The 25,870-nt window shown below is 44.8% G+C and overlaps 1 protein-coding gene and 1 long non-coding RNA gene across 3 annotated transcripts in view; one reads left to right on the top strand and one right to left on the bottom strand.

The window, feature by feature from the left end:
* Window positions 1-268: 268 nt before the first annotated feature.
* LOC144315567 (uncharacterized) overlaps window positions 269-25,870 on the top strand; it is a 38,859-nt gene continuing 13,257 nt past the window's right edge. Inside the window, exons 1-3 of the long non-coding RNA XR_013381290.1 lie at window positions 269-368; window positions 1,042-1,170; window positions 25,004-25,222. This is a non-coding gene — a long non-coding RNA (uncharacterized LOC144315567). The remainder of the gene's footprint in view (window positions 369-1,041; window positions 1,171-25,003; window positions 25,223-25,870) is intronic.
* LAMA3 (laminin subunit alpha 3) overlaps window positions 9,623-25,870 on the bottom strand; it is a 250,657-nt gene continuing 234,409 nt past the window's right edge. For both annotated transcript variants that reach the window (XM_077900280.1, XM_077900282.1), the window contains 8 exons: window positions 24,642-24,811; window positions 20,973-21,156; window positions 18,525-18,665; window positions 14,387-14,546; window positions 14,161-14,291; window positions 12,377-12,470; window positions 10,848-10,967; window positions 9,623-10,155 (listed from right to left, as the gene is read on the bottom strand). In XM_077900280.1, the coding sequence (XP_077756406.1) occupies window positions 10,010-10,155; window positions 10,848-10,967; window positions 12,377-12,470; window positions 14,161-14,291; window positions 14,387-14,546; window positions 18,525-18,665; window positions 20,973-21,156; window positions 24,642-24,811 (1,146 nt within the window). In that variant the 3' untranslated portion in view covers window positions 9,623-10,009. The remainder of the gene's footprint in view (window positions 10,156-10,847; window positions 10,968-12,376; window positions 12,471-14,160; window positions 14,292-14,386; window positions 14,547-18,524; window positions 18,666-20,972; window positions 21,157-24,641; window positions 24,812-25,870) is intronic.

Genomic DNA, 25,870 nt, shown 5'->3' with positions numbered 1-25,870 from the left:
GCAGGTGGTCCCCACTCCTGCCTCTTAGGCTCCCTGAACTTGTTGGATCTTCAATTATTACGGTACCCCCTTAACTCTGCTCTATGGCCTAACCTTCTACAGCCAAGAATGACAGGTGGGGCCAGAGAGGGCAGCATCTAGTGTGCAGCTTGTTTGCTGTGTGACTCCTGGGTGAAATCAGGATGCAGCCAGTGAAGACATGGCTTTATGATGCCAGCAGAGTGCCTCCTGTCATCATGTGTGGGGCGGCAGTGTCAGCCCTGAGAAACCTGGCAAGTCACTGTCTCCATCCCACATCCAGCATCAATGTGCCAGCTCCCAGGGTGGTGCCATGAGGGCAGCTCCTATGAGCTCTCTGCATCCCTGAGGTAAAAGCAGAGTCTTTAATGTGCAACTTTGCAGAGAATGCCTACAGCAGGCAGCAAATCATGGTCAAGACCAGAGGAAGGCAAGGGGTCAGCTTCCCCTCTCCTGACCCACAGTAAGGGTCAGCCTGTGAGGAGACTCAGAGGGGGAGAAGAGACATGAGAGGGGGTTGTGGGGGGTGCCACAATAGAGAGACCCTCTGAGCTGTTATCCCAAAAGCTTCAATCACGTCCCGTGCTAGGTGGCCACGGTGGCCGCGGCAGATACACGGTCCAAAGGAGCTTTTATTCAGAAGGCTGTGGAGCTCCTGGACTGCGCCCTGGCCTGAGGCAAGGGACGATTTAGTGGTCCTCCCTCCACCTCTGTGACTGAAACATCACTGCAAAGGGCATATCTGGCACATTCTCCATTGGCAAGACCCATCACACACTGCCTGTTTCTGCTTCCCCACCACCTCATCTGGAACACTCACTCTTTGCTGTCGGTTGGGGACTCTGAGAGGGAGACAGAAAGAGAGAGAGGGAGAGAGAGTGTGTGGGAGAGCATACACGTTTGTGCATGCACATGCGTGTGTGTGAGTGAAAGGGTGTGTGTAGCCTTTAGGACCCACTACCAACTACGTGGGACCAGGAACATCTGGCTTATTCCTGGTGCCTTTTCCTACTTTCTTTCCAGGAGGAGCCCTGTTAGTGTAATGAGCAGCACCCCCATTTCAGTGAGGCTGAAGTACCTCCCATCTCACAAGGAATGCTTTCTTCCTGAGACTCAGGACTGAAACGGTCAGATGCGGTAGTCTCAATCCAGGTATTGATCACTGGGCTCCATGTGCCTGTCCACCCCTCCCCATCTACCTAAAACATATATATATATATATATTTTTTTTTTTTGTTACCTAAAACCATATTTAAAGGAGTTCTTTAATCTCAAGACTTGGTAAAAGTTCAAAAGATTTTGTTGAAAGGGACACTGTGAAATGAAAGTTATGTTAAGCTATAATGAAATGAAACCCACGGTTAAGGAAACATGTATAAAACAAAGTTCAAAAGAGTTTCAGTGGCCACCTCTTATAAAATTCTAGTTATTGCTCAGCAAGCAACTGGAAAGGACTATTCCCCGAGCGTGGCTGACAGCAAAGGATCTGGATCCCAGCTAATGTATACTAATGTATCACCTGGGTTGCTTTAAAAATGACTTAATATATTGCCTCACTTAAGATCAGAACTCTGGGGAGGTCTGGGGACACAGACATCTGTATTGAAGAGATTGGGAACCACTGGATGAAATAAGCCAACCAGGCTATGAATGGAAGAGGGTAAAGAAGTCAACTCTTGGGGTGCCTGGGTGGCTCAGCGGTTGAGCAACTGCCTTCGGCTCAGGTCGTGATCCCGGGGTCCTAGGATCGAGTTCCGCATCAGGCTCTATCAGGGAGCCTGCTTCTCCCTCTGGCTATGTCTCTGCCTCTCTCTCTGTGTCTCTCATGAATAAATGAGTTAATAAGTTAATTAACTTAAAAAAGAGAAGTCAACTCTCGGCACCTGGAAAATGGAAGACAAAAATTGAAGGAAAAAAAAATAAGGATTCGAAAGCTTTATTTTATTTCTCTACCTGTCTAAATATTAGTTTGTGAGTCAGTGCCACCAAAAACCTACCTTAAAGCATATCCCTGGAGAAGCCCCAAGTTCTCCGTAACTGTCGTGCATGTACCTGGCAAGCTGATCCTCATAGCGCCCACAGCACTCACTGACATTTTATCTTTTGTCCTCAAGCCCCCTCCCACAGACCACATTATCTCCTAATTCTCTGGGAAAATAGAAGCTCCCTAAGTTCTCCAAGGGTGCACAGAGTCCCCTCTCCACTCATCCTCCCATCCTCTAGGCTCAAGGGAAGAGCCCTCCTTCCTCTTTTATCAAGGCCACTCCCTCCAAGTCCATTCCTGCCCCCTTTACCTCTTTGGCAGCATCAAATATCCTCCTTAACTTTTCCCTACAAACTAACTCTTTGCCAGCATACAACATACTCTATCCTGCCTTTTTTTTTTTTTTTAAGATTTTTATTTATTTATTTGAGAGAAAGAGCACGAGCAGGGGGAGGGGTAGAAGGAGAGGGAGAAGCAAGCTCCCACTGAGCAGGGAGCCTGACGTGGGGCTCCATCCCAGGACCCCGAGATCATGACCTGAGCTGAAGGCACACCCTTAACCAACGGAGCCACCCAGGTGCCCCTCTACTCTGCCTTCTTAAGTCAAAACAAAGCAATCTACTCCAATCATATGTTCCCCAAGTTCTTTCTCCTTTCCATCACAATCAAGCTACCTGAAAGTAATTTTCACGAATTGCCAATACTTCCTCATCTCCTGCCCACTCCCCTTGGGTCTCCCAGACTTTGACTTCAGGCTTTGTCACTCCACTGAAATTTCCCTCACCCACTGCCTCTTTCTTGCTTTCCCATGTCTCACAGCAGCTAGTGGGGGATCTTCATGTCCCAGGACTTGGCTCCTGTTCACCCCCAACCCAGCACTCTCTGTTGACCTGCACCTGCCTCCTTGTGGTCACACTCTGCCCAAGCAATGTACCTGGGATTCTCATCAATTTCCCTTAGCCATGCTCACTCTCTTCTCTGTGCCTTAGCACATGCTCTTCCCTCTGCCTGTAATGCTTTTTCCTACATTTTTTTTTTTATTCCTGAATTGCATATGACCTAGCTTAGATGGCTCCTCATTCTCCTTTGACAGGAAGAGTTATTTCCTAGTTGACATGAGAGGGAAAAAAATGGCTTCTACCATTGGGCAGCATCGCGGGCTCTCTGATGCTCCCTGTGTGACACTAATAGATAACCCTCAGCTGTGGCAGTTCAGAAGGTTTATTTCCCTCATTCTATACAACTACATTAGATCCTTACTTAAATGCAGATTCTCTAACTGAAGGATAACTGTTTTGGGTGCTAGTAATAGGATTATTTTCTAGGCAAATCTACCTATTTGTAGAATAGTAATGGAGTGAAATATGAAGTCGTGTCTTTCCTACATTTGTTTGATTATGAGAACCACCTGGTGTATTTATTTAAGAAAACAGAATTCTGGGCCCGGATCCTACCTTGGGAATCAGAATCTCCAGGAGCTCTCCTTTCTCATGAGTCTTTAGGGCAGCCCGGGTGGCTCAGCAGTTTAGCGCCACCTTCAGCCCAGGGTGTGATCTTGGAGATCCGGGATCCAGTTCCATCTCCGGCTCTCTGCATGGAGCCTGCTTGTGTCTCTACCTCTCTGTCTGTTTCTCATGAATAAATAAGTAAAACAAAAACACAAAGTCCCATTATCTCCTAGGACGTAGGTTTGTGACTTTCTGATAGCAAGGCCAATTACCTGCCCATGCTCTATTGAAAAGGCAAGAAAGACCTTCCTGGCTGAACTGGAGAAACTGGGACATTTGAGCAACCTCTGAGATCAAGGCGAAACTAAACGCTAACTTTTCTGCTCATCCATGGGCTCCTGACTGGTTCCCCTCACTCCTGCCTGAATTGGGCTTCTCCAAATGCATTATCGTATTGCACAAGGCATGTAGGGGAGCGAGGAGGTGAGTCTTTATGGATCCCAGTAATATTTTTCTGTGCTGTCATGGAATTGCAACATTGGTTTGAGTTTCAAGGCATCTGGTTCCATGGGGTCTTTACACCCACAGAGGACACAACCAGAGACAAGATCTACTTGTTAGAAGGTATCTAAAATTTGGCATCCCCTGGAGCAGAGCCTGAGCAAGGACTTGAGTACAGGTAGCTTATTTGGGAGGTGACAGAAACAGCATTCATGAGGGAGGAAAGAGAGGAAGACACAGAAGGATAGGCAGCCAATGAAGTGAACTTTCCAAGCCAGTTTCCACTATGGACAACTGGAGAGGTATCTTGCTGGAGAAGCTCGGGGAACCAGTACAGGACACATCCTTGCAACACAGCTGGGGAAAAAGACACAAGCTCCTGAGAGTCATTGGCAAGGGACACACCTGAGGCATGAATCCCTACACAGCTGGCTGACGTACTGCCTGAGTGGACACAGCTGACTTTGGCAATCAAAGAAAAGCCTAGAAGAAATGTAGGTGCTGGCATTTGGAAGTCAGGGTGGCCAGCCTTGCAGGGGTGAGAGTGAAGAGGTGTGAGCTGGCAACAAGCCGCATCTACAACAAAGGTTTTTTTCTTCCCCCGACCTGTATCTTGCTCATGTACACGGCAATGCTATAAGCACAGGGGAAGTTGGCTTCCTCCACTGTTTCCCTGGAATGGCAAATCAGGAAAAGTGACAAACCTAAGCCATAAGTAGAATAGAAAACTTCCTCAATAGGTTTCTGGCTTTCCTACTTTTGGACATTTGAATTCCTTTCCCAGAAAAACACTGAAGGCATAAGGACGTATCCAACTTCTGATAGGTCTGTTCCCTGCTTTACATTGTTAATAGCAGGTAACGCCAACAGCGACTTTCTCAAACAGCTTATATTCATCATCTCACTGAAGTCTCAGAGAAGCCTTTGAAGTAAGGGATGTGATTTTTTTATAACTTCTAGAATATTCTAAACCCTATGACAGAAAGCCTGCATGCTTGAAAGTCAATGGAAATTATAGGCCCAAGAGAGCAAGGAGTGGCTCAAATTCAAATGACTTCCTAGAGCAAAGGTTTTTCCTGAAGGGGCGGGCGGGGGGGGGCGGGGGATGGTTTTCCCAAGGGGCTTCCCTCTAATCATGAGGAAGTGAGAAGAGGTGGATTATGGGCAACAGTAGAGCAGGAGACAAACCCTACTGGGATTTGTGAAGTCCTTCAACACCTCAGCCCATGAGAGAGGCCTCCCCCTCACTAAGGACATTGCAGAAACATGACATTAAGGATCTTATTTTCTGTTGACAGCACTGTAGCTGAATGCTAAAGATGCTTGCTTATTTTATAGCGCACAGACTACTTCTGAGGAAGCTTATTCCCCATGGGAATAGCAAGTACCTACTGATATTTGTCTTTCGAATGGACAACATGCCGACCTACATCAGCAGTTATCCAGCTCCATTATATCTGTCTGGGATAGCACGTTCCCTGGGTATGAAATGATTACAATTACTGATTAATTACCAAAAACCCTTTGAAAAAAAAAAAACCCTTGAGCAAGGGATGGTTTAATTGGTAAGTGTATGCTCTGCTGCGTGCAGTCACAAAGACTGTGACTGTAGAAAGTTCCAGTCCTTCATCCTCTGAAATTCTCAATTCTCATTTTATCAAGAACTCAATGCAGAGTAAAATAAACCACACATTTAAAATTTATAGGGAATTAAACCTTCTGGCAGTAGAAAGGTACGTTTCACATTCTGAGGTCATAGAAGTTTTTATGAACAAAGGAGAAAAAAACATTTTCAGTAAATAGTATTCATCATCTTAGGACCCTGTCCTCTGGGAGAATAACTTTTCCTCACCCTGAGGGTGATTAACAGATATTCCAATTTTGTCTCTGTTTTCCACACTCAGGCATGCAGGCATTTTGCTAGAATTTCAATGCTGAGGAATTAAGTTATATTGTTGGGCAAATTAGGAAACTGGAAACATGACACATCTGTCACCAACCGCCAGTGCTATTATTGTGCTATTATTACCATTATCACTCATGTTTAAAAAAAAGGGTTTCTGTTCTGGATTTCTCCATTGTGGGGGGCAGGGCGATGTGAGGGATGGGGGTTTGAGCTTCTACCCATTTAAACCCTAGAAATTTTGCCTCAGCGAATCCTTACTTAAGCTTCAAAACCAAAGAAAGCAAACTTACAAGATGGAGGAGGAAGAAGCCATTGACTGAACTCTGGCGGAGGTTCAGTGGCTGCCCAGAGAGCACAGTATATTCTTCAAACCCTCGGATGAGTGCCTCGCTCTTTTCTGGAAGCATGTCCCAGGCCTGACATTGGTTTGGGGCTCTCTGACAGTGCCACATTCTGCAAACCTGGCCCCTTGTGGCTCAGCACTAGTTCTTAGGAACAAATGATAAAGCTGCTTGTGTTCTAAGGCTTACCATGTTGTGCAGAATGACCCATCAGAGCCCGTCAGCTGACCATGCATTTCCAGGTGCCAGGATTTTGGTTCAGATGAGCCTGGAGCATGGTGGCTGTCTATGAGCTGTTTGTTCCCACAGCTGCTCCTTGTCTTGAAGCCCAGGGGCAGATGTTGGTGAGTTTATACTTAGTGGCATCAGACCCTAAGGCCAGTTTAAAAAGATTTGAATGTAAGAGGATATATAACCTTTTAGGACACATGTGGCAATAGCTAACCACAAATATAAAAACGTTCATACCCTTTGACCTGGTAGTTTTACTTCTAAGAAGAAGAAGAAAAATAAATGAGTTTATATTCCATGACATATTCATTCTAGTGTTGCTTATAATTACAAAAAGTTGAAACAACCCAGTTGCCTAAGTGGCTGGAGGTTGGTTGAACACATTATGATAAATTCATTTGATGGAATGTTCTATAGTCAAAGACCTGGGAAAATACACCATATAGTTTTGAAAACCATATAAAAATATATGTAGTATAATTGTAATTTTGTAAGGAAATACATATGCATTTGAAAAGAATACAGGGGCACCTGGATGGCTCAATGGTTGAGCATCTACCTTTGGCTCAGATCATGATCCTGGGGTCCTGGGATCGAGTCTTGCAGCAGGCTCCCTGCAGGAAGCCCTCTTCTCCCTCTGCCTGCATCTCTGCCTCTCTCTGTGTGTCTGTCATGAATAAATAAATAAAATAAGATAAAAAAGAAAGAAAAGAATACGGACATATAACTAAAGACCTACAGATTTCTGAGTGATGAGCTATGAGTGATTTTTATGCTTTTCTGCATATTCTGATTTTTCTATAGTGAATGTAGATGCCAGTTGTATTCAATTACAATAATGCTATTGAGAAATGGTTCTACTCATGCTGGCTTTAAGCCGTCATTCCTAAGAAAGAATCTGGCCTCTCTAGGCTAGCACTGACCTACACAAAGTTGGAAAGCCAGGGACCCAGGAGAGGGACAGGAATCAATGTGGTTGGGAGGGCAGAAGCTGGGGCCTGGGGACTTTGCAGGGCAGCACTGCATGGCAAGTAGGCAGAAAGGAGCTAAGTCGAAGTTCTCTTTGGGGAAGTGAGACTATTTCCCACCCAGGAGGAAGGAAATGTCAGCATGTTCTGTCCAGGGCCATTACCCTCTGCCAGAGGGTTATGAGGAGTAACCCCCTTGCACTGAGAAATGAGGTCAAGAGGTACTCTGGGAGGTGTTCAACGAAGCAGCCCAGGAAGACACATGACTGCTTCATAGTTACCTGATGCCCCTGAAGTGACTGTTGTCTGGATGGTTGTGCTGGGCTGTTGGCTTTCTCACATTCCCCCATTCTCCTGGACCAAAGTGAAACCAACTGTAGACCTGTCATTAACTGGTCAAAGCCAACCACCAGAGAGCCTGCTGTCTCTTCTCAGCCTCTTGCCCCAAAGGTGAGCCCAACCCGTCAGGGACTTTGAGCCAGGAAGAAAACACCAGTGATAATAATTGTGTGGCACTTTAAAGTTTACAAATAATTTGTACAGTGGTTCAGTTGAGGAGCTGTAAACATTCTTTTCAGAGAACACACATGTACAATCTGAGAGGAGGCAAACCAAGGGCTTTCTGTTTCCTTAACGGTAATTCCATCTGTGACACACTCAACTGCCTTCTGGTGGCTGGACAATACTCAGATAAGGCAGAGGGACTGCTGTTCTTCAAGCTACTACCAAACGGAAGAAAAACTGGTGGTGGTAGTGAATTCATTGTTCCTTTATAATGAATCAAGGAAGTGCTAATGAATAATCAGCACTGATGACTTTCAGTTAGATTAACAGCACGAACCCAGAGGAAAGAACCACCCATTTAGTGAAGCTGGTGCCAAGACAGGTAAAATGGATGCTCATGCAGACTCAGTGTCTGGGTGGTAATCATCTGATGAAGTTGTCATTTGAAAAGCAAATGTTGGGGATCCCTGGGTGGCTCAGCAGTTTAGTGCCTGCCTTTGGCCCAGGGTATGATCCTGGAGACCTGGGATTAAGTCCCACGTTGGGCTCCCTGCATGGAGCCGGCTTCTCCCTCTGCCTGTGTCTCTGCCTCTCTCTGTGTGTGTCTCTCATGAATAAATAAATAAAATCTTAAAAAAAAAAGAAAAAAGAAAGCAAATGTTTTCATGGGGCACATGGGTGGCTCAGTGGTTGAACGTCTGCCTTCAGCTCAGGTAGTGATGCCTGGGTCCTGGGATTGAGTCCTGCATCAGACTCCCTGCAGGGAGCCTGCCTCCCTCTGTGTGTCTCTCATGAATGAATAAAATAAATAAAATCTTTTTAAAAAAGAAAGAAAATCAAACGTTTTCAGAAAACACATAGCTTAAGGTCATGCAATTCAATGTCTGAGTCAACATAGCACCTCTAATGCCCACTATGGTGCCAGCCTCTGTTGAATGCCCTCTGTGTTGCAGAACTTGCTACCTCTCCAGGAGAATAGTCCATGGTTACATAGATATGGTTGTTAGAAAGCATGTCCACAGGAATGCAGTGTGAGGGTCAGGAGAGCACTGGGTTGAAGGGAATGTGGCTCCATTTCAGAGGTGGCAGGCAGGGAGCAATAAAAATACCATATAGGATTACTATGTCCAAATTTTAGTATTATTTGTTATTTTTTCTTCTGAGGGACAAATTCTATGTAGGAGACACAAAAATGCTTATATAATTGTCTTCATTAGGAAGACTGGTGCTGGGTAATAATACTGGTCTAGTACATAGCTCATTATTTTGTAGATAAAACCAGAAGCAATTCCTCCTTCCTATTGATGCCTGTTAGCTTGCCATGCAAAGCTTTAATTATAGGATGTGTATCTATCTCAGCTCCCCTCCTAGATAGTTTTTGCCCTCAAGGAATTGATAATCATAATCTAGACTTGGTTGGTAGCACACTGTACATAGGAAACCAAAGGGAAATACAGGTTCATTAATTCCGTTTGTTATTTACTATTTTATGAATACTGTGTGTCTCTCCAGTTGGACTGCATATTCCTTCTCGGTGGGAATTACTTCTTTTGCCTGATTGTATGTCCAACATTGAGCACACATAGTACCTCACCAGTATGTGCTTAACAATCATCTGTGGAAAACTATGTTGTAGGCAGCACACTGAACACATGCTGAAGAATTAGTATGATTAACAATGACCATCAAGCCATTAGTTTAATGCTAATAAGACATCATAATTTAAAGAGTACACTGCTTTTATTTAACCCCATAAGTTATAACCCCTTAACACATGTACAATTTTTTGTGTTTTTAAAGTGCTTTGAAAGATATTTATTTTTTTAACAGGTGGAAAATAATGTTTTTCAAAAGACATTTAATTTTTAGTGGAAAAAGATATTATTGAAAGCATGTAACAATTTGTTCAGCATCTTCAAGATATGGGATTTTCATATAAAATACGCATGTGGCACCAAATGCCAAAATGATCGGTAAATGTGGTTGGAATTCAAAATTAGACTAGTCTAGATGGCATCTCAAGTCAGCAACGATCTTGCAGAGAGAGAGGGAGGTATGTTGGGTCGCCATAGTTTTGAAGGTGATTTCCCTTGCTGGAAAGGTTTGAGTTAGTGGTCAGGACAGCCATTCAGGCTGACAGTCCCCTGCACATCTAAGGCTTCAGTGACAGGGATGGGAATGTGGTTGACTTGAACGTTCTTCAGGCAGCCAAAAAATGATTTCCACACGGGCAGCTTCAGGGTCTTCAAATTGGCTTCAAGAGAAAAGGGAGGCATTCAGTGTGTAATTCACACTGTCAAGTGAACATACCCAACTTAAAAAATAGTCTCATTAGAGCTAAAGGTACCGAGGGTCTTGGGCCACGCACCCAATGCCCCTGCCTGTTGTGATAAATAGCAACAAGTCTACTCTTCAAAATCTTCAAAGAAGGAGATTCCATAGGCTAAATCAATAGATAACAACTCTGGTCACGGAAGACCCATAAAATTAACAAACTATTTGGAGGAACATAAAACAAGGAAGAATGACAAGGCTCATTCCAGGCAAAATTCCAGAACCTGCTTGATTCTCCATGCTGGCCCCCCAAAGCTTAATAACTCACCAGTAAAACTAAATGCCTAGAGAGGAGAGACCAGTTTCAGCCCCTTTCCTGATTCTTTGCTGATATCAGGCTTCTAGGTTAATGAGGCCTCTTAGGAGGGGCTTATAAATGATAGGCTTGGACCAGAAGCAGCAGCAGTAATATGGCCTGGGCTACACAATTTGCCCATCGCTAGCAATGAGATTTTTCCCATGTGTTAGAGCAAAGGGCCTCACTGTCTCCACTGTCCAGCCAACTGCTGCCCAACTAATAACCAAAGGCATTGCATTTAGTCGGTTAAGATAGAAATGTTAAGAGCAGACACGGGGCAACACGGGTGTAGAAGAAGCCAATGTAAGAGTTACCTGGGATACCTCCAACATGTATTGGCTCCTGAGTGCTGGCAGATGGGAAGGGAAGCCGTCCAGTTGTGTAGCTATTCTCTGAGTCCAGTTCCAGGTGCACGATGTGTTGTTTTATGGTGACTGGGGGGAAAGGAAGCTGGTCAGGTCAATTACCTGAGGAGAGCCCTGCCAAAGGCTTCCTGTCTACACTAGTGTCACCACAGGCTTCTGTTCAGCTCATTCCTGTGGGAGCACTATTGGTAGGAATTCAGCCAACCTGAACACAAATTCAACTAATTTCTCAACACCAAGTGGTATTGGAGTGTTCTACATACATTACAGAATTTAATTCTAAAATGAATCTGTGAGGAAGATATTATCATTCTTCTTTCCCAGACAAGAGACTATGACTCTCAAGTATTGAGTCTGACAAGATGGCTTGGTTATAAGTTGAATGAGTTGGGATTCCAACCCCAGTCTCCACAGGCCATGTTTATTCCATGCTATCTTAGCTTCTTTCCAGGGAGACACTGACTCCTGAAAACGGAGTCGCTTTTTACCCTCCAAATAAAATTCTTCCAGTGTTAACAATCTTAACTAATCGCCTTGGAGTTGGCATTCCAATTAGACAAGAAGAGACTACCTCTTGTACAAAAGGTATTTTAGCCAATGCGTTTTAATGTTTCTCCAAACTAATGTGCACAGGTTATTCATAAAATCACAGATTTGGTTTGGGAGGCTATGCCTGTTCTCCACCTGGTGATCTGTCTACACCACCTTCAGTAATATTAAGTGTTTTTTTTTTAAGATTTTATTTATTTATGAGAGAGAGAGAGAGAGAGAGAGAGAGAGAGAGGCAGAGACACAGGCAGAGGGAGAAGCAGGCTCCATGCAGGGAGCCCGACGTGGGACTCAATCCCGGGTCTCCAGGATCATGCCTTGGGCTGAAGGCGGCGCTAAACTGCTGAGCCACCTGGGCTGCCCATATTACATGGTTATTGAATAAAAACAACCCAATAATAAACTTTAACAATAGTAAGAGCAGATACTTACTAGGCACTTACTACGTATTGGGCATTGCTGCACGCTTTACATATATTATTGCATTTGGTTTTTGCCCTGGGAGGTGGATGCTACTTTTACCTCCCTTGTGCAGAGGAGGAAACTGAAGATAAAGAGCAATTAAGTGGCTTGCCCAAGGTCACTTAGATAAGGGCTGGGGCTGAGATTTGATCTCTGTTCTTTTTGATTTCAGAGCCAAAATCTAAATCATAATGTTATACTGCCTTGAAAACAAACACAGATTCTCAGTTTGCTGAGCTAAAAAAAAAATTTTCTGTGTCTGCATTGGAGGATGGGTTGCGGCAGCCCTAAATTACATAAATACAGTTAGGATTGATGATGAACATGTTCTCACGGTGTTAACCTGGGTGGCCAGCCTGGTCAGACACTAATGGATTGAGGAATTGAGGCTGCCTTTGGGACATTCAAGTCCAGAAGGATAGGGAGACTGTTTCAGGGTGTGAACAACAGGCCACTGGACATCATACCTGTCACCGAGTGCCACCGTCCGTCACACAGAGACCGCTTTGGTGTGATCGATGTCAGGATCCCCCCTGCCTCACTGTCTACTGAGGCTGTGACCTGAAACACACATGCATTTTCCTATTGCCTTCTGGCTGGGGGAGCCAACTTCCCTGCTTTCTTCCCTTCGCAACCCCCCACCACCCTGAAGCACTTTAGACACAAGCCCCCTCCCACAGCAGGTGATTGTACCAGGCGAAGGCTTTGCAGGAATCTCTCTGCTGCCTCCCTTCCAGGCAAGCAAGCTACAAACCCAGGGCCCAGCCTGAAGTTGCTGCCTAAGATGATGGGCGCTGCCCTCCCCATCCAAGCCCCTCCTCTGTCAGGCTCTACTCAAAGGGCACTGATGAGCATTGAAGACCTTCCCCTGCTATTAATACGTGACAGTGGCTCCATTTAGAAGGATGTGAAATTTGAAAGGCAAAAGTGCTGGCTGAGGCCTGCACCCCTCTGCAAGGGCCAGACAATTATAATAACTCCATGAATGCATGCCTTCTATGGGGTTCTTGTTCAAGGAATTCAGCAAGCTAACTGCATTTGTACTGGGCATGTGTCAGGGGTCAGGCACTTTGTGCTAGCGTGCAGAATCTCGCATTCCCACTCTCTGGGCCAGGGCCAAGGGCTGAACCAAGGTGAACAAATGTGAGGAGGAAAATAAGCGATTTGGTAACTAATTTGCATTTAATTTGCATGTAGCTCAATAGGGCAGCCAATTCTCAGGCAATTTTCCAGCTGAACAATGTCAGTGCTGTTATGAAGGTCATCAGGTCTTGATTTTTGTGTGTGTATTTCTTCCCCAGAAGCCCTCCTGGAGCCTCCCCCCCCCACCCCTCCCCCTTTCCTGAGAAGCCAGCCCTCACTCAAGGCTAGATGAAATGCTGCCTGATTCATGAATTGATTAATAAAGTCAATTAGATCTTCAAATTTACTCAGTTGAGTTTTTTCTCCTTAAGATTATCATTATTTGCTCTTTGCCTTGAGGCCTTCCTGGAAGGATTTGTTTTTTACAAGAATTTTTGAAAAGGCAATAGATATAAGCTGGTGGTGAGAATAGCGTAATGACCAGGCCCATGAGGGATGGGCAGGATGAGCAGTAGAAGCGTACACTGAGGGAGGAATCCATGCCAAGCCAAAGGAAGCCCGGAGGGCAGACCCAGGGGCCAGCCTGGCTGCAGGAGCCAGAGAGGCTGGTGGGTTGGTGTAGGGACCATACAGGAAATCTGAAACTGATTCAGTAGACACCAGGCCATGGGCCTGAGTATGACATGCTATAGACTTCTGTTGAGAACATCTATCCCTTGACTTCTGGTACTGCCTTTATGAATAAAAGTAGAGATGTGACAAGGGATATGAAGGGGAGGAGAGAAAAATGAACATTTATCGAGTATATGACAGTATATGATAAAAGCTCTAAGATATAAGCATTATTATCCACATTTTAAAGATAAAGAAAGTGAATATGAAGTAGGTTAAGTAACTTCCCTGGGGGGCCATATAACTAAGTGGTGCAGTTAGATTTCAGCCCAGCTTATTTGAGTTTTTCCAATTTTAAAGATGACCAAACGATGACCAAACGATACGCTAAAAAAAAAAACAAAACAAACAAACAAAAAAAAAACACTAAGTCCTAAAATCAGGTCTCTTAAAACAAGATGGGATCCCACTCCCTCACAACTCCATCTACTGTGGTCTCCTGAAATGAAAGTGGTTCTACTTAAACCCACAGACCTTGTCATCAAACAGTACGCACCTTTCCGGCCTCCATATAAACACATAAGTACCTCCCTGGCTGACTCCCGACGTGCATTAGGATGCCAGTGAGGCTTCTTGGGCGAATGCTGAAGACCAGCTTAAATTCGGGCCCCAATAGCACAGAGTTAGCTTTCAAAAGAAAAAAAGATAAAACATCATAATTCAAGAGAAAAGATGGAGTTCTTCAGACTCAGAGACACAATCTTTTCCAAACTGCCCCTTACCTAGGATGACATGACCTCCTTCCTGGGAGAAATAAATGCCTTTCTCCAAAGAGCCACCCAGGCAGGGCGACACACCAACACTTGCAGAAGGGGTGTCCAGGGGTTTCAGATCCAACTGAAAATTCCTCAGGCATCCCACAAAGCTGTTTTGGGGGAGGCTCTGCAACCAAGTGGAAGAGAAAGCAAACTTCATTAAGCCACAGCTCCCAGACACACGTGGGCAGCCAAGGTTGCAGTTGCCTGTAAAAGGGGGCAGGTAGGGGGATTCATCTATCCTGCTTCAGAGTCAGGTGGGCCTGACTGTTGTGTTTGGCTCCCTGCCCACACTGCCAAGAAAAACCTGCATACCAGATGTCCGGTGGGTGGCTGAAGTCTGAGGGTGCCACCAAACCAAGTGGTGTGTGTGCAGGGGGCAGGGGCAGAGCAGCTTGCTAGCTAGTGCTGGTCAGTGACCCGACCCTGGTCCACACAGAAAGGGCTGCAACAGGGGAAATTTCCACCTCGCTGAATACAGATCTCACTGTCTCTTTGCAGGTACAAACCACTTCTTCAGGTTTCATGAGCCTATGTGATTGCTTAATGCGGGGCAGCTGACTGAAAAAGAGGCCAAAGCATTCCGAAAATAATAAAGTGTAAAAAAGCTGCCTACATTATTGGGCTCAGTGCACCACCAACAAATCACGAAAGCGGTGGAGTTAAAATAAGACACAATGCACAGCGTCGGGGGGCAGGCATAGAGCACCTAAAGGTGGCCTGGAACATGGGCTCTTCACCTGGGGCCCAAGGATGCACCTCTAGGGTTCTGTGATCTCTTAAATTACATACCAGATGCTCTCCATATGTGCATTTTTCTGGGAAGAAAGGCTATAACTTTTGAGAAATCTTCAAAAAAATGGAAGAATCACTGAATAAAATCCTTAAACCCCCTTCCAGAATAAAGGCTTTTAGGACTCTGGAATCCTACAAAACAGATGCAGTGTATGATCATTTTAAGACACGGGGATTTTAGTAGAGATGCATATGGTGTCAGTGTCAACAATAAACTGCCAATTGGACTCCTGGTGAAATTTTTAGTTTCTTAAGATTTATCATCTAATACAATGAAGAGCCTGTATCTGAAACCACTTCGACTCTCCAGGGAAGGTGATCCCTAACTGAATCCCTAACAGCCCACTGCAGATTTTGATATTCAGAGAAAGACATTGATTGGAGGAAAGGGTGTGGAGGAGGGGAAGCCATGGTTTGCACCCTTGAGTGGAAGGAATGCTGCATGAGGAAACTCAGTTTGTAAGAGTGATGTAGATGCAGTACTACGGGTCGTCCCATATATTAAGTGCTGAGTGTGACCTATCCAGGTCAAAAGAATAGCCATACTGCACTCTTGAATAGCTACCCTATCCTGTGATTTCTCTGAGAGGGAAATAGGTACAGAGGTTACCGAAAAGTAAACATTAGGGACACCTGGGGTGGTTCAGTGTTTGAGCGTCTGCCTTTGGCTCAGGCTGTGATCCCGGAGTGCCAGGATCGAGTCCCACATCAGGCTCCCCACAGGGAGCCTGCTTCTCCTACTGCCTATGTCTCTGCCCCTCTCTAGGTGTCTCTCATGAATGAATAAATAAAATCTTAAAAGAAAAAGAAAAGTAAATATTAACATCGAGGATTCTCCTCGGCAATTAATGTTATACATCATATATGTATTATACAATATATCATATATATTACATAATAGTCATTATATATAATAATGTATTATTACTATATGCAGTATTAATATATATTAATTATATATAACTATATGATATGTTATAAATATATATATGATCTGTAGAATATAAAATAAAGCAAAACAATACTTTATGACTTGCTGGGGCTTTGACCCAAACCCCATTGCAAAACTCAAGTGGGCCAGGCTGAACCCAGGCAAAGGTATGGTGGCCTAGGCTAGGTCAGCCTGCATGCCTACAATCCAAGTTGGCTGAAATTTCCTGTTCAAATTATGTCCATTTCCAGGCCCAGATTTGAGTCTTGGCCCTTCCTGCTGCACTGCAAGCAAACATCACACCATTTGTTTACATATATTTATTTTATGGTTACTTACACTTATGGTAAAAAAATACTGGGTTTCCATTAATGGGAAGACATCCTTTTAAAATAAACTTAAATTTAGGGCACCGGGGTGGCTCAGTTAATTAAGTTTCCAACTCTTAATTTCAGCTCAGGTCATGATTTCAGGGTTGTGAGATTGAGCCCTGCCTCTGGCTCTGTGCTAAGTGTGGAGTCTGCTGAAGATTCTCTCTCTCTCTGCCCCTCCCCCACCACCCTGCTCACAAGCACGTGCCAAAAAAAAACTTAAATAGTGAGTTGACAAAGAACAAGCTATTAAGTAATTTTTTTTTAATCTTGGCAAAGATGTTGAAGGTGGCACATATTGCTAAAGTTGAATAAAAAAAACCTTAATAAAAATTCTCCATCTGTAACCTAAAACCTATGTTTCTGCATTCTCTGGAAGAGAAACAATTCATGTCTATAAAACCATGGAAAAGCCTTAGATTCACTCCTTCAAGCCTGTGTCTCAAGCTGAACTTTAAAAGTGAAGGGTTGGGAATGGGGAATATTTTCTGTGGGCTTCGGGACATTAATTAGATAATTTAAAAGACTGTTGAAAATATTTTGAGATTCTTTTTTTTTTTTTAAAGATTTTATTTATTTATTCATGATAGTCACAGAGAGAGAGAGAGAGGCAGAGACACAGGCAGAGGGAGAAGCAGGCTCCATGCACAGAGAGCCCGACGTGGGATTCGATCCTAGGTCTCCAGGATCGCGCCCTGGGCCAAAGGCAGGCGCCAAACCGCTGCGCCACCCAGGGATCCCATATTTTGAGATTCTTGAATATCTTACATAATTACAATTATTATATATTAAAATGTTTTAAATTGAGATATAATTGACATATACCATATTATTTTCAGTTGTACAGCATAGCATAGCAATTCTCTCTCTCTCTCTCTCTCTATATATATATACATACACATATTGGTATGATTACCACAATAAGTTTAGTTAACATCCATTGCTACATATAGTTACAAACCTTTTTTTCTTATGATAAAAACTTTTATGATTTACTCTCTTAGCAACTTTCAAACATAAAATACAATATATTAACTGTGGTCACTGTAATGTACATTATATTCCCAGGACTTAGTTATTTTATGACTGGAAGTTTGTACCTTTTGATAACCTTCATAATTATAAGGTAAATTATTTTTATATAAGTTCTAAAGCATAACTTTATTTTTTTGCATGAAATGCTTACCATGCTAAGTGTATTTACTGTCCATCACCATACAAAGTTATGACAATATTATTGACCATCTACCTGATGCTGTGCTTTACATCCTCATGACTTATTTATTTTACAACTGGAAATTTGTACCTCTTAATCCCTTTCTCCTATTTGACCCATCCCCTACCTCCTCTCCTGCCAAACACCAGTTTCTTCTCTGTATTTACGTCTATTTCATTTTTGCTTATATGTTTATGTTTTTTTTTTTAGATTCTACAAATAAGTGAAATCATATGGTATTTGCCTGACTTATTTCATTTGGCAAAATAGCCGCTGGGTCCAACTCTCTTGTCATAAATGGCAAGTTTTCATTCTTTCTTGTGGCTAATATTCCAGTGTGAGTGTGTGTGTGTGTGTGTGTGTGTATCACATCTTCTTTATCCATTCATCTATCAGTGGACACTTGGGTTGCTTTCATATCTTGGCTATTGAAAATAATGCTACAGTAAACATGGGGTGCATATATCTTTTTGAATTAGCATCTTTCTTCATTTTCTTTGGGTAAATACTCATGGTGGAATTACTGGATTGTATGGAATTTCTATTCTTAATTGTCTAAGGAACCTCCATACTGTTTTCCACAGTGGCTGCACCAATTTACACTCCTACCAACAGTGCATGAGGGTTCCTTTTTCCTCACATCCTTGCCAACACTTGTTGTTTCTTGTCCTTTTGATAATAACCATTCTGACAGTTGTGAGGTGATAACTCATTGTGCCTTTGATTTGCATTTCGTTCATGATTAGTGATGCTGAGTATCTTTTTGTGCGTTGGTGAAACATAGCTATTTACCTTTGGCTTCTCTGCGGGAGATGATCCCAGGTAAACAGGTGCTGTGAGGCTGAAGGTGGAATTTCCAGGCAAACTTCCCTCCCGGGCCCTCAGACCATCCACAATTAGGTGCCCCTTCTTGTCATCTTGCCCAAACACCACCTTAAGAGTAAAGAAAATATAGTAATCATTTTTTATCTTTGACAATTGGTGATGTTATTCTTGGTCACAGGATACTTTTTTTTTTTTTTTAAGGATTTTATTTATTTAGTCATGAGAGACACATAGAGAGAGGCAGAGACACAGGCAGAGGGAGAAGCAGACTCCCCACAGGGAGCACGATGTGGGACTTGATACCAGGACTACAGGATACGACCTGAGCTGAAGGCAGATAGATGCTCAACCACTGAGCCACCCAGGCGTCCCACAGGACACTTTTTTAAAACAATGTTTCCAGGCAGCCCCTGTGGTGCAGCAGCGGTTTAGTGCCACCTGCAGCCTGGGGTGTGATCCTGGAGACCTGGGATCGAGTCCCACGTCGGGCTCCCTGCATGGAGCCTGCTTCTCCCTCTGCCTGTGTCTCTGCCTCTCTCTCTCTGTCTCTATGAATAAATAAATTAAAAATCTTAAAAAAAAATGTTTCCCTGTTTCTTCAAGGAGCTTTATAAAATCAGAAATTTTTCTCCCTAGTATTATCATCACCATTTTGTGAGATGATGTTAGATACTGGATAGAGTAGGCTAGAAAAGTGAGCTTAAAAAAAAAAAGATGCCTCACTGTGCCTGGATGGCTCAGTTGACTGAACATCTGACTCTTGGTTTCAGCTCAGGTCATGATCTCAGGGTCCAGGGATCGAGCCCCACTTTGGGTGGAGCCTGCCTGTCCCTCTTCCTCTCCTTCTACTCCTCCCCTCCTCGCATTCTCTCTCTCATATAAATGGATAAAAACTTTAAAAAAAATTTCTCAGCAGGGCTCCTGGAGTAAGGGGCCAAATGGCTACTTCTTTACTAACAAGAGAGCACACATTTTCAACTCTTCGTTAGAAGTCCAGATCCCTGGGCTCTGGGGTACACTGAGCCACCTCACGGCAATAAGACTGTCCACTAGTGACTCCCCGATGTATATTCCCAGCTGCGACCTCTGGCCATTCCTGTCTACAATGGTGGGCTTGAATGTCTCCCAGGGAACCCAACCCTAGGATGTTCACAGCAGCACCTTTATTCTTCCCCAGCTCTAAAGTGCTCCTTTCTCGGCCACATGCCCTTCCTCCCCATCTTCTGCGTCTCAATAGCAGTCCCTCTACTGACCCAATTGCTGGCCCCAAGTCACAGGACTTGATACTGACCCCTCTTTCTCTCACACTCTGCATGCAATCCATCGGCAAGCCCTCTCAGTTTTCGGAGAACATCCTAGACAGTGCACTTCTGATCGCGGCTTCTCGAAGCAAAGGCATTTGTGTCCATCTGGCCCCCTTACTTCCCCTCTTACCCTCATCGCACCTCTTTAGCTAAAAACAGCTTTGAAAATATCCATCTATTCATGCAATGCTCCTTTTTAAAGATTCTTCAGAAGTCTCAGACACACTCAGAGCAAAATCTGAGTCCTCATCTTGGCTTCAATGTTTGATGTGGACCCTGCCTCTCTCTTGAATCCCAGCTCTCCTTTCTGTCCTGTTCACTCAGCTGGTTCCTATCTCAGGGTCTTTAGACTTGCTGTTCCCCTCACCTGGAACACCCTGCCTACAACTTCACATGATTGTCACTTCCCGAAGCAAACTTTCCCTCACTACCCTGTCTGACACCGTCCCATACTCAGACATGTCCTTACCTGGCTTTAGTGCTTCCTCCAAGCACTTCCCAGTATCTAGCTAACTGGAATTAATGGGGATTTTTGTTTATATGCCCCAGGATGGCAGCTCACTCAATATTTGTTCAGAGACTGAGTGAGGACAACTTGTCAAGCCACTTAAGTAAGTGTTTTGAATTCCAGTTCCCTCATCAGGGAAAAAAAAAAGTCCCTTCTTGCCTTAAACTGTATCTCTTGAAATCTGGGATGTCTTCAGGCAAGATCTGGAAAGCTAGGGATGTGGGTCTTTAAGCTTGTGTTATGCAGAAGGCATTCTTGGCTCGGAGAGGGCCCCAGACACCTGGGCATTGTCTTGACAGAGACCAATGGTCCAGGAAGCAGGGGTGGGAAGGGGCACGGGGCCACTGCCCAGGGAGGAGGCACAGCGGGACTGAAGCAGCAGTGAATAAAGCCCAGCTCAGCATTGAGACTTCCAGGCACCACGTCATTGCAATTGCCGGCAGCAGTCTCCCTTGCCAAGGTGCTGGGGTGCTCGGTGCCTCTGAGCACACAGGCTGTACCAGTGCTGTGCCTCTTGGCTGAAAGAATGCTGAGACTCCCCTCCGGCTACACCACTGTGAATTCTGCAGCCACCAGAGCTGCTCACGCAGCCCCAGCTCTTACCGTGTGCCATTTCCCATCATTGCACTTCTCCTTGCTCTTGAGCCTCAGCTTCTTCCCTCCTGCCCCCAGAGCGAAGATGAGCCGCCCCTTTGAGAGATAAAGAGCCATATAGGAGTTCTTGGTGCCCGTGTAGAACACCAGCCCTCTGGAGGAAGCCGTCTGCACGTCCACAGCAAACCGTGACCTGTGGGGAGAATAAAGCAATAGGCAAGGAAGAAAAAGAGAGGTTTTTAGTGTTTTTCTGAGTCCCTGAAGCCAGGAGAGAAGGTGAGGCACAAACACCCCAACCCACATATTCAAACAAATAAACTAAGGCATGTACTGATTAAATGGCCTATCTCTTGGGGAATTTTTAAATGCTCTTAGGGTCCCGCTATTAAAAGTTTTGTGTATGATTTTCTTACTGTATTGGGGGATAATGAGGAAGCTCTATGGCAAACGTACTCCTGGTGTTAAGTCCCAGCACATGGCATGAAAGAAGGTGCCTTACTGTTTTTGCTTTTTGTTTTTTTTTAAATCTACATTTAAAAAAATCCTGGTGGGACACCTGGGTGACTCAGTGGTTGAGTGTCTGCCTTTGACTCAGGTCATGATCCTGGGGTCCTGGGATCAAGTCCTGCATCAGGCTCCCCACAGGAATCTTGCTTCTCCCTCCGCCTAGGTCTCTGCCTCTCTGTGTGTGTCTCTCATGAATAAGTAAATAAAATCTTTAACATTTTTTAAAAAAAATTTAAAAATCATGGTAAAGCACATACACGATATAAAATTTGCCACTTTAATCTTTTTAAAGTTTACAGTAGGGTTAAGCACCATACAGTAAAAGAAGAAAATGAAAGCTAATATTCTTTTGCATAATGGTTACATATCATATGCACATCTGGCTACGCTAGATTGACTTTGAATGGGAACTCACATTTACTCATTTAGCCACCCACCCGTGCATCCAACAGATATTTAATGAGTGTGTAGCATGTATAAGGCACTGTTGTGGGGCCTGGGAATGCAGTGACGGATGTTTTGCTCTTGGGCTGTTTCTATCCGGTGCACAGGTATACTGATGGGTACCCAGAAGTGCAGTGTGCCAAAGTGGTGGGGGATACAGATCCCAGGAGGCATGCTGGATGGAAGGCAAAACCTAGGTCTCTCCTGCTTAAAGCTGTACGCCTGGTGGGTGCCTCATACACAGCAGGCACTCGACAAACAGTCGAGCTGAATTAAATAATTACTTAAATAGTTGGATTAAATGGTAAATGGAAAACTTGGAGGCAGAATCAGGAAGTGCCAGAGAAAATGACACTGTTTCTTCTTTTTGCTTTTTAATGCTGTGAGGCTGAGCAGACACTGAGATACTTGAATTTTTTAGGTTAACGAGTTTCCTTGAGGGTGATGTTCTTCAAAATGAAAGAGAAATCTATATTTGTTAAATTAAACCAACCAGATGGTGACACCGCTCAATATTTCTCTTGGTGTAGCTGTGTGCGGAGGTTTGGAGGATGAGGGTTAGCCAATTTAAGGAGGATATTCGAACTTGCTACAGAATTAAAGTACTTTACATATGTGGGCTTGGTTATCAGGCTTGACATTTGCTTTCCAGAGTTATTTCTTAAAGCAGCTTTCTTTCATAAAAGGCTAACTGTCTAACACCCAGAAAAGATAGCAGTAGATTCAAACCCCAGCGTATGATACTGTAGCTCTGACTCTTCATTGCTGGTGGATAGGAGAATAAGGCAGAGAGCGAAGTGGCATTTTTATACATTCATCAAAAGGATAAAATAGTGGTGCAGCATTTTAAGGGAGAGGCAAAGAATTGGTAGAAGATAAATTAGAATGAGAACAACAGAACAGCCCATATTGTGGACTTGCATCATCCTGAAGATACACTCTGATTGCTCCAAAAATTTTCAGACTTCAAGAATTTAAAAATTATGTCTATTCATGATGACCTTTTTCCACTCCCCCTTTAAAAATGTTCCTTTTCCCATTCATTACATATAATTTGGTGTTGTGAGGGAAGGTGCCGGGGCTGAATCATCAGAAGAAGCTAGCGAACTCACCACACCAAGTGTGCTCCGAGAGGAGACGTGCGACAGAAAGGGGCTTTGCGGGGAGTGCGGAGGGCAGAGCTGGCGAAGCAGCAGCAGAGCCTAGGCAGGAGGGCACCAAGGCTGGGCGGCATCTGCATGGAGAGTGCTGTCCTTCAGGCCAGCCTGACCAAGAGCCCAGTGATGGGGAGTGGGACTTCCTCTGAGAGGGAGCCCTGGGGAGGGCTACTAACTCAGTGGGACCCCACTATTCAGGCCCTACTAGCACAGTTCTGGCAAATCGAGGATCCCAACCCTTCCTATGGTGCAGATGGGGATGCGGAGCTGCTGGCATAGGGTTCTCCTTCCGAGCCCCACCCTTCCCTTTTCTGGCCCTCACATCTGCCTGTGAATCATGCCCTTGGCTTATTGAGTGGGCCTCCAAGGGCCCCTTACAAGCTACTACATCTCCTCCCTGCAAGGAAAGCATTATCAACCTTATTTAACTGGTGAGAAAACAGGTTCAAAGACATGTAGCAACTTGAGAAAATACGTGAGATTCGCAGGATGATGCCAAGTTCTTGGAGAGAAAGCTGAGGCTTAGAAAAGCTGGAAAACAGCTATGGTGTCCACAGACTTGCTGCTCCAAACTCCCTTTGAGTGAATCTGCTGCAGAGGCCCAGTGGGTGGCAGTTCCCAGCCCCCGTGCCCTCAAATCTACACATGGGTGACTCCTAGCCAAGGACTCAGCTTGGCAGCAAAACTAGAGCCAGGCCACTTATGCCCAACACTCTTCTAAGAGGTGACCTTTGCTCACAGCTTCCCCATCATCATTCACAGTGTGGGTCCCCTGTTTCAGCAGAAGGATCTTCCCGTGAGCCCCTGCTCCCTCTACCTTTGTCTCCCACAGGAACAATACATCTCTTGCACATCTAATCCCATCTTGACATCAGCATCCCAGAAGATTGAACTGGCAAATGGCCTGAGGTCACACAGCCAGCAAGGGGCTGAGTGGGGGATTGAAAGTTTGGTCTTAAAGCCAGGCCATTTTGATCCCTGGGAAATGCTGCTTCTGTACATAAATCATAAAGGAATTTTGGCACCTTGCTATTTATGTCTCCAAATCACATGAAAATGACAAACCTTGTTTTCCTACTGTTTTTTCTTTCTGACATAATTAATACCTCTGTTCACCCCCTCCTCTCCAGAAGAGGTGCAACTTGTTAGCACAAGAACTCTCTAAAAGTACTCTCTAAAAATGATCTATCTGGCACGGAGTCTACTTAAAAGAATTATTTTTCTCTGACTATAGAATGCAGAGAAGAAAGGTGATTTATCATAGAAATAAATAGCAGCTTTGAAAAGAAGTATCAGTCTTATTTTTAGAACACCGTCAATTCTACACCAGAGCCGAGCTGATTGTTTCAGCCTCAGAGCAGCACATGTCACGTGTGCCTTCCAGCTGTGGGGAGGGAATGCACTTGGGCAGTCAGGCTCTGTGTCCTGGGCAGGCCAGCAACTCTTTCCACAAAAGTGGTAGCATCACCTCATTGGGGACAGATGCATGGTGTCATGCTGGCTGGCCTGCTCTGGGGTAGAATTGCAATCCAGTTCAGAGTTGGTGTGGGGCAGGAAAATTAAAAAATACCTGGGCTTCACCAGCTCCTGGGGAATCGTGAATTGCAAGTGGCTGGTGGGACTGTCCCCAAAACTGAAGGCTCCGGGACTGGTCGGGGCCTGCGGAGGTGGTAGGCAAGACTGGGCCTCTCGCCACATCTCCATGCTCCTTGGGGAGGCCACTGGTGTGTCCTGTAATGGCTGCAAGGCAGAGAAGTAAAAACTTAGGACAGCCAATTATCAGGGGGAAAGAGTAAAGAATACTTATCTTGCCAAGTGCCTTGTTCAGTTTTTACTTTGATCCTAGGGGATGGATTCAACAGAGATGAATCCATCCTTGGGGAGGATGCATGTTCTTCCCATCCGACACAAGTCTGGTCTTTTTCCTGACAGCTGCCGTGCCTGGACCCAGTGGGTATGCAGAGCCCCTCCCCACCTTAGAGCTGTGGAATAATCATAGTGTCCCTTGAGAGAGAGCCAGCATTTCTCCAGCAGCAGGAGACCTGCAGACATGGCTGTAGGACATGGAGCCGCCAACCTGCCACCTCTTCTGGAGCCATTCACTTGGGTTTTTGCAGCAGGGCAGTGCAAAAACAGAGCAGGAACCAGAAGGTGTGTGTCCGGCAGGGCGGGGGACGGGGGTGGGAGGGGGAGGACCACAGCCTGTCTCCACTTTAATCAGAATTGACCCATTCACAGATGTGTGTCGTGAGCTAGACGATGCACTGAGCTTTTGAACCAAACAAAGTTTTAAAACTGAAAAAGGGGATCCCTGGGTGGCGCAGCGGTTTGGCGCCTGCCTTTGGCCCAGGGCGCGATCCTGGAGACCCGGGATCGAATCCCACGTCGGGCTCCCGGTGCATGGAGCCTGCTTCTCCCTCTGCCTGTGTCTCTGCCTCTCTCTCTCTCTCTGTGTGTGTGTATGACTATCATAAATAAATAAAAATTAAAAAAAAAAACTGAAAAAGAACTGCAATAAATTTCAAGTAGGGGGATCCCTGGGTGGCTCAGCGGTTTGGCGCCTGCCTTTGGCCCAGGGCGCGATTCTGGAGACCCGGGATCGAATCCCACGTCGGGCTCCCGGTGCATGGAGCCTGCTTCTCCCTCTGCCTGTGTCTCTGCCTCTCTCTCTCTCTCTGTGTGTGTGTATGACTATCATAAATAAATAAAAATTAAAAAAAAAAAAACTGAAAAAGAACTGCAATAAATTTCAAGTAGGGGGATCCCTGGGTGGCTCAGCGGTTTGGCGCCTGCCTTTGG

The sequence above is a fragment of the Canis aureus genome, chromosome 6, assembly GCF_053574225.1.
Source record: "Canis aureus isolate CA01 chromosome 6, VMU_Caureus_v.1.0, whole genome shotgun sequence".
Lineage (NCBI taxonomy): Eukaryota > Metazoa > Chordata > Mammalia > Carnivora > Canidae > Canis > Canis aureus.
This window is presented reverse-complemented; position numbering and strand designations above follow the sequence as displayed.